The 9,209-nt window shown below is 31.6% G+C and overlaps 1 protein-coding gene across 1 annotated transcript; it reads left to right on the top strand.

Annotated features, from left to right (window-relative positions):
• Positions 1–3,960: 3,960 nt before the first annotated feature.
• LOC104246121 (nuclear transport factor 2-like) lies at positions 3,961–7,645 on the top strand. The gene is made up of 9 exons (XM_009801877.2): positions 3,961–3,982; positions 5,469–5,649; positions 5,778–6,060; positions 6,164–6,384; positions 6,460–6,649; positions 6,729–6,847; positions 6,977–7,039; positions 7,143–7,200; positions 7,512–7,645. Exons 2-9 carry the CDS (start codon positions 5,476–5,478, stop codon positions 7,643–7,645), a joined length of 1,242 nt encoding a protein of 413 aa, XP_009800179.1. The 5' UTR covers positions 3,961–3,982; positions 5,469–5,475.
• Positions 7,646–9,209: the final 1,564 nt, after the last annotated feature.

Below are 9,209 nucleotides of genomic sequence, written 5' to 3'. Positions count from 1 at the left end.
CTTTGTTTCCTCATCGGGAAATCGAGGAATACTCTACCCCCGATTTTACCCGTACACAAGGATAAAAGATAAATACGATTATTTAATAACAAGGAAAGACAAAATAAGAGGAAAAAAATAAGGTAACGATGCAATCACACTAAAATCGATCATTATATAAAATAACATTTTTCGTTGTTACATCATAACGAATTCAGCCAAACGCAATTTTTAATCACGTTTGAAACTCAAAATATTCCCACGAGGCTAAGAATTACAGGAAAGTTAAAACTATAAATGCTGGTGAAGTTGGACTACAACTGTAGCTAACCTTAAAATTTATTGCCATAATCTTAAGTGGTAAATCACAGATTTGATTTTAAAATTTTAAAAACAAAAAAACAAAAAAGAAGTCAACAATCTAATTGGTTTCATTAATAAACTTGCAATCCAAACACACTGCATTTATTATTTCATATTTGCTATTATGCAATGCCAGCACATCATTATATATTCATAGTTGTCCTGATAAACATAAAATTACATGTGTTATTTACAATTACATGCGTCCTTTTGCATGTATTAAATTAATAAGTGAATATGTGTTATTTATATATATGTTTTGTACTAAATTTGTTACAAAAAACTTGACTTTTTTAAAATAAAAAATTACCTATTATGTTCTTTAAAATCTTTGTTCTAATTAATGGAGTATTAATTAAGTTTGATGTTTACAAGAATATAAATGATGGTTTACACAAGCTTTATTAAAAATACTAAATATTTTTCTAGAGGGTGTGCCTTAAAACACAAATAATATGGATCGGAGCATGTATTTTGCCTTAGTTTATTACTTCTTCCGGTCTTTTTTATTTTTCACTCTATTATAAAATTTATTCAAATATTTTTCATTTTCAAGAAGTCATTAATTATTTTTGCCAATTTCACTATTACTATTCGAAGAAGACAAATAGTCCCCCCGTTTCAAATTATCAGTCGTAGTTTCTAAAAATAATTGTCTTAAATTATTTATCATTTTAGCAGTTCTAGGTAAATTTTTGTTCTATTCTACCCTTAATATTAATTGTTCTTGAAAACTACAAATATCTTAATTATGTGTAAGTATTAAATGAAGATAGATTATATCTTAAGACATAAATAAGGGTAAAATAATCAAAAATCTTTCCTATTTAATATTTTTTGAGGGGCGTGTAAAAGAGAAACACGACAAATAATTTAACACGAAGGGAATAATCATTATTACTTAATTAAAGACAAGAAAATAATAATTTAGTCAAAAACCACATGTGTCCTTTACAACAACATGTGTCCTTCTGCATGCATAAAATAAATAAGTGTATAACATTTGTTACTCATATAGATGTTTTGTAACTTAATTTACAATTTTCAAGTATTAGTTGTCCTGAAAAAAAAAATAATTACAAAATATTCGATATTTTTAAGAAAACAAAAAATTATTTATTATGTTTTAAAAAATGTACCTCTTACTTCTCTAATTAAGATAGTGTTAATTAAGTTAGTTGTTTAAAAAATATAAATGATTGTTTAGACAAGCATTCTTATGATAAGACTAATTTTTTTTAAAGGGCGTGCAAACGCCTTAACACAAATAATACGAAGAACATATAGGATTTGAAGTTTATGAGTTCTCAGACGATCTCAAGTTAATACGATATTAATAATTGAGTTCATAATAAAATACTTATAGATATTTAATGAATGTACTTATGTATATATTTTACCCTAGTTTATTCCTCCATTCAGTCGCTATTATCTATCACTTTATCATAAAATTTGTTCAAGATGTTTCCATTTTCAAGATCTTGAAAAACCATTAATTGTCTTTTTCAATTTCACTCTTACTAGTTACTACTTCAAGAAGACAAATGATCAATAATTACTCTTTTACGGATAAATTAATAATTTAGTCAAATATCCTTTATGACCGATATTATTATTAAATATTTTTATTTTATTAGATGTGATAACATTTTAGACAACAAACAAAAGTTAGAAATATGTATTTAATTATAGTAAACAAATAAAAGATAGAAATAAGTATTTAATTATAATAATTAATATAATTGATGCATAGAATATTTTATTTTGCGGATAAATTAATAATTTATTCAAATAGTTACTGACGTCACCAATACCGGTCATCAAAACCCAGAATCCCAAGTAGATTCTGCTGAAAGGTACAGATGTCAGCCCTCACCTTAAGCAAAACCTCGCGTGGGACTTCAAATCAAGCAATTTTAAATAGCAAGGGCTCGTTTGGTGGGACGGATAAGGAATAATTAATTTCGGGACTAAATTTAGGAAGAGTTTATTCTATGTTTGGTTGGAAAAAAATTACGGTATAATTAATCTCGGGATTAGTTATCCCAGGATTCTAGTATTTTTTTATCCCCATGAAAAAGTAGAATAACTAATCCCAAAATAACTAATCTCCCACTAACTTCGTTTCAACCAAACGGCTCCTAAGGACATTACTTATTTTCTTTATTTAACCTTTTTCTTATTCTTTTCTTTTTACCAACTCGGTCCTTCTGGTTAGGGCTCACGACCAAGCAAGCAAAGACTCAGATGTTGTCTCATAATACATTTTCTTCTTCCGATACGGCGAGAAAACCGATTGAATGATTTGCCCTATTTTGTCGAAGTCATTCTTCTATATCGGTCCTTCTGGTTAGGACTCACGACTAAGCAAAGACTCAGATGTTGTCTCGTAGTACATTTTCTTCTTCCGATATGGCGAGAAAACCGATTGAATGATTTGCCCTATTTTGTCGAAATCATTCTTCTATATCGGTCCGTCTGGTTAGGACTCACGACTAAGCAAAGACTCAGATGTTATCTCGTAATACACTTTCGTCTCTCCGATATGGCAAAAAATCTAATTGAATGATTTGTCCTACTTTATCAGAGTCACCCTTCTATATTAGTCCGCCCGGTGAGGATTTGCGATTAAGCGAAAATACCCAGATGTTATCTGTAATATTTTTATTTCTCCGATATGGTGAGAAAATCGGTTGAATGATTTATCTACGTTGTCAAAGTCATGTTTTTATATCTCATATAGATTTAATTGATTTTTTTTTTTAATCTTTTTTGCAGTTTGCTTAAGCGTTTCTAGACAACGTGAAATGACCATCAAAAGAGGTAATATATCTATTTATTTTAAATTCTAGTATGAATTCACGATTTTAGAATTCCTTATCCGTCTAAAATGGTTAGAGATTCAATTTTGGTGGTCCTTAAAATCAAATAATAAATATGAAGAAATTTGTTGTCTGAAAAATAATCGAACAATGTTGAATATTATACAATGCAAAATAAATCATTTTTGATTGATCATTAATTCATTATCAATAAACTCTGTTAGTTTAAACACTTAATTTATGAGATACATCAATCTCCTACTATTGAAAATTTTTATATCTTAAAGAACCTTCATTTCCTAATTATGTATCGAAGCCATAATTCCTAACATAATTTTTTTTCATGTTAATTATTTAATCATAAAAATTGTAGGAGTTAATCATCAGCGGCAAAATCAAAAATTTCGATAAAAATATTCAAGATTTATGAATATATATTTGACTAATAATCATAAGATAATTTTTTTGTCAAAAATTTTCAAGTGATCATCTTTCTCTTACCGTAACTCTGCCCCTGATTGCGGCCTAGTTATAACTTGAGTTTTAATCAGAATAAGCTTTATAACTATTTACTAATTTCTATTCAAGAGTCAATTGCACTGAAAAATATTTCAAAAAAAAAATCATAATATACATATTGAGAAATATATTTAATGATTTACCAGTATTAAAATCCTAATTGGGATTGGAGAAAATCTTCCCTAAATTTACCGCCCTTCTATTACCTCTCCTACTACTATAAATTTCACCTATTCTTCACTTTCTCCGTCACTTCAATTCTTTAGTTTTTCAACACTCGGTCTTCAATTCTTCAAAAGGTATTCCACTAGTTTTTTTTCTCCTTTTCATCTTCTTTATTTATTTATCTATTTTTTCTTGTATAAAATTTTCAATCATCTTTATTTGTTTTCTTAAAAGTCTTCACAAAAAAAAAAAATCTTGCCTTTGTTTGAATGATATACATTGGTTGGATTTGCAGGTTTAATGATTTTAGTTATTAATTTTGTTGTTGTTGCTTTATTTTGTCAATTCTTGAATTTGTAATGCCCTCTTCTAAGATTTTTATGGTTTAAAAATTTTAATAAGTTTCTATGATTACTTCCTTACTGTTGTATGTAACGAATCAAAAGGCCCCAAAAAATGTTTTTTTTTCTCGGTTGTTGTTGTATATTTTTTTTTTTTATAAACGTGATTTTCAGGCTAACTTGTGCACACCTTGACTAATTTCACGCCCTCCTACCTCTCACCACCAAGACAGATACCGATAACTCTATTCACTAAAAGATTAGATCGATAGAAAGAAATTACTTAGTGATTTTGCCTCCGCTTAAATTTTAATTAAATTTATTGTTGTGTTTTTCCCTTGGAATTAGATAAAACCTTTGAAGGGATTTAGCTTTGGCTTAAAAAATTAGTATTTTGAGTATATAAAGATTGTTTTTAATTCTTTTTATTTGGGGACTCCCCCTTGTTTGTTTGCCCAAGTTAGAATCTTTAGGCTTTGATTTCATAAATTTCTTAAGGATATCTTTTAATTCAGTTAATCTTATATTAAAATCAATCTTCTTGGTCAATGTTTATACGTAAATAAAAAGAGAACATGAGTGTTTAACTGGTTATTTAATTATATATAACATGTTTTTTAAAGACAAAATTGGGATAGGCTTGAGGTTCACCTTAGATCTCAATAGGTGGGTCACACTTTGTAAATGTCATTGTCCCGTCTCATTGTTAAATTTTCTTTCTAACTGTTTGACTCTGATTTATATAACATCTTACTCCATATTTAATTTTTTTTTCGTTTTCATATATATATATATGTGTGTGTGTGTAGAGTATATACATGTATATGTATATGTATGTGTGTTTATATATGTGACATGATTACTATTTGAAGGGTCAAAGAGGTTTCTCGTTGACACAATATTTTAAAAATATTTTGAATTATTAACTATTATAATTTATACTTTTATGTAGTTTTTCATACATATAAATTTTATTTTTAAAAAATCTATATCCCAATTCACACTTTCGTATTCCAAATCGCGCCACATAAAATGAGTCAAAGGTAGTTATATTTTTAAATGTTATTTTTCCTGCATAAAAGCCTCGTTCCTGCACCTTTGCCTTGATCAAAATGAAGTTCTTTTAAATCTCATTTGCAATGTAACTTTTTTTGTTTTGTTCATAAAACTGTAAATAGTTTCTATCTATCAGCCTTTGACTAGTAGCTTGCTCTTAAATTATACAGAAGACTATTTGTTATTATTCATCTCTTGACCCTTTGTATTTACTTTGTTATAGTGCAAAAATGGCCACTCAAATATCCGAACACTCAGCTGATACCGTTGCGCATGCTTTTGTTGATCAATATTACCGCATTTTACATATGCTTATCGACCAGTCCTATAGATTTTACAAGGATGAAAGTGTCTTAAGTTGGGCTCAGCCTGATGGTGAACTGAAATCCGCAACGACAACTGATGTAAGTATTATGACAAAAAGATTCTTAGTATTTGCATTGGAACTATGTTTCTGTCTAAGGGATCCTAATAGGCAGAGACGTATCCAGGATTTAAAGTTAATAGGCTTCTGATTTTTGTATCATTTCAGGGAATAGCTGAGTTTATCAAATCCTCTCACTTTAAGGATTCTAAGGTGGAAGTCGCAACGATTGACTCCCAAGTATCTGCTGCGGGAGGTTTTCTTGTCGTGGTCACAGCAACCTTGATCGGGCAAGACGAATCAAGAAAAAGTTTCTCTCAGACTTTCTTTCTCGCTCCACAGGAGAAAGGATACTTTGTGTTGAACGATATTTTTCGTTTTGTTGGCGTAGTTGAATCTTCAACGGTTGTCACATATAAGGATGACGAAAACGCTTCAGTTGCTTCTTTGGGTATGTCTTTTATGTTTGACACTATCTCAATTGGTCACTTCATTGTTTTACATAGTCTCCACTTATTGTAACTTAACCTATATTGTTAACTATTTGTATTCAGAACCAGCTACTGAGGACAAAGTTGAAGAAAATGTGAAGGCTATTGAAAGCAAAGTTGACGAAAATGTCAACGAGGTGTCTGAGAAATCAGAGGCTAAGGTTACAACTGATGACGAAGTTGAAAACAAACCTTCAGTCACTTCGAATGAAACAGAACAACCCGTTGTTGAGACAACCTCGAGCGTTGAGACTGGTGCTCCTAAAGTTACCTATGCATCAATGGTTAGTTATGAGGAGATTATAATGTTTTGTTTCTTACAACTAAAGCATTGCCTAATTCAAAATATTTTCCTATAGATGATGATGGGAAGGTCCGCGCCACCAACCAATGCGCCCCATAGAGTTGTAAGGGTTGCTGCAAATGCTGATATCCAACCCGCGCCTAAGAAACCTCAAGCCAATGGCGTACTCAAGGCGTTGGCTTCTAATTCGAATGGCATGCCTATAGCACAAGAACACAACAACTATTCCAATGAAGAAATCGAATGTAAATTTGCATTGGCTTAATGAAATAGTTGATGAATTTTGTTTGAGCAACTTCTGAATTGTTTGTTTACTTGTTATAGGTAAATCGGTATATATTGGAGGCTTGCCAACCAACACAACCAGTAGTGAGCTCTACTCGATTGTTAAACAATTTGGACCAGTTCACAGTCGTGACGTTCAACTCAAAACTTATGAGGAGGTATACATACATATATATATATATATATATATATATATATATATATATATATATTTCGAAATGTTGTTAGTTATTTTCGGTTTATATTTACTTAAACATTTTAAATTTTTAAAAAAAATGTGAATGTAGGACGGATATTGTTGTGGTTTCGTGCATTTTCAAGATGATGTGTCTGCTCGTAATGCAGTTCAGGTAATAAATTCTACAATAACCATTCTCTTTCAATATGTCTATGTTTTTGAGTTGTTTGATCATCTTTTGATTTTTGGTTTCTTTCTTTGACTATTAATTCTAGACGCATCATATAATTGTGAGGGGAAGAGAAGCTTATATAAGATTCAAGCGAATCAAAGGTACAGATATATGTGTGCTTATTTCACTGTATTCTGTCATAATTAGAATGTTAATTCTTTTAGTACTATGAATTGTGACAATTTCTTCTTCTAATTTTGTTTAAACTTTAAAGAAATTGATTGGTAAAATTGTTGTCATGCGACCAGGAGGTCATGGGTTCGAGCCGTGAAAACAGCCTCTTGCAGAAATGCAGGAAAAGGCTGTGTACAATAGACCCTTGTGGTCCGGCACTTCCTTGGTTCCCGTGCATAGCGAGAACTTAGTGCACCTGGATTATGTTATAATGATCATGTTGTGTCTAATTTTTCAGGGCGCGGTGAGAGGGGAAACTCTCCATCGGGTAGAGGTGGATTTCGCGATGGTTATGACTCGCGAAGTCGGCCTCAAAGTTCCGAGGGACGAAAGGGAGAAGGTTACCAGCAGAACTACAGAAGGAGGGATTAGTGAGGTGGTGCTAAAAATTGTAGCACCAACTTATACTTAGTGTTGTAGCCTTGTTTGTAGGCTTACATGTTGTATCAAACTTTGTTTTGGTTTTCAACTTCATTTTGAAGTTAACAATATTGGGTTTTGGATTGAAAAACTAGAAAACTATACTCCAGCAAATTTTCTCCCTACCTGTGCAGGTGGATTTCATTAAATATAGAAGACCTCATTTTGAAGTTCTTCTAATGGCTTTGAATGTGAATTTTATTGATCTAGATTTTACCTATTTGAATGGGCCATTAAGTTTGTTAAGGTCCACTATCATTGTGGTGTTATATATCCTTGGCCCAAAGTCATAGTTTTTTGGGGAAAGTGCACAAATAGCCATTTTAAGGGATGTTAAAATTTCCTTAATAGCATCCCTTTAGAATGGCTATCTGATATCGTTTCTGCTAGTTTTTCAAGTTTTTATGGCCTTGAGAAGTGATCTTTGAGTTTTTCCTTATAGTTTATAATGTGGTTAGCTCTCCGCAACATACTTTTCAAAGTAGACAGGTTATGAAGATGGCGCAGACAATAGCAGAAGCTCCTCGACTAGGCGAGGATTCAATAGGCACATTGGCCAATGGAGTGAAGGGATCAGCTGGCTATCCAACAGAGCGAGAAGCGGGAACATGAAGTTTAATATTTTGGCGTTTGTGTTTGCAGTTGCAGTTCATCGTATATGGTTGAAAAGAAACAGTCGCAGGTTCAAGCAAACAAGAATAGAAAAGGCTACTAGGCTTAGAGAAATATGTCATGACCCGCCACATCATCATGCCACGTAGGTGCCATTTGGCATATATTTTATCCATATGGAATGGTTACATAAGTTAGGGAAAAGATCTTGGTGGAATATTCTAGAACTATGGAGAATTTCCTTAGAAAAGTTCTAAATATTTATGCATTTGTAGGAAGGTTCTAGAGAAATATAGAGGTTTCCTTAGAAAGACCTAGAACCCTATAGAATTATTAGGAAAGTCCTTAGAAGAATCTAGTTGTGTAGAATATTCTAGAGAAGGGACTTAGTTGTAAATATGGAAGGACTTGTAGAACAATTATTATTTACATATTAGCCCCCAGGTGATTAGTATAAATAGGGGCACTCATTTGTAATTCATCAACCAAACAAATAATTCGAGTTCTCTCTAATACAAAACTTCCTTTAACAATTCTCTTGTACTCTTTCTTCCATTCTCTTAGCGATCTTGAGTGTAATAAGGCTGACTTGGCATAGCAAGAACGTGAACCAGTTATGCAGGATCGTGAGTGAGTTGCCAAGTGCCGCACGTGCACTTAGTTTAAGACTAAGGACGTGACAAATAGCTCTACAACTGCATATTGTAGGACAAAGGCAATGTAAATGGAAATCAATTCTAATTGAGGGCATAAGAAGGCTTTGAGGTTATTTTTGCGGGAGAAATTCAAAAATAGCCAGATTTACAATTGGTCGTTCAAAAATAGCTCAGTTTCAAAAGTAATCGAAATTTAGCCACTTTTCAGGTAAAGATAAATCTGAGCGAAAATACTGTTCAAAACCCAA

The sequence above is a fragment of the Nicotiana sylvestris genome, chromosome 10 (assembly GCF_000393655.2).
Source record: "Nicotiana sylvestris chromosome 10, ASM39365v2, whole genome shotgun sequence".
Taxonomy (NCBI): Eukaryota; Viridiplantae; Streptophyta; class Magnoliopsida; order Solanales; family Solanaceae; genus Nicotiana; species Nicotiana sylvestris.
The sequence above is the reverse complement of the archived record's forward strand: the minus strand, read 5'-3'. Positions and strand labels throughout refer to the sequence as shown.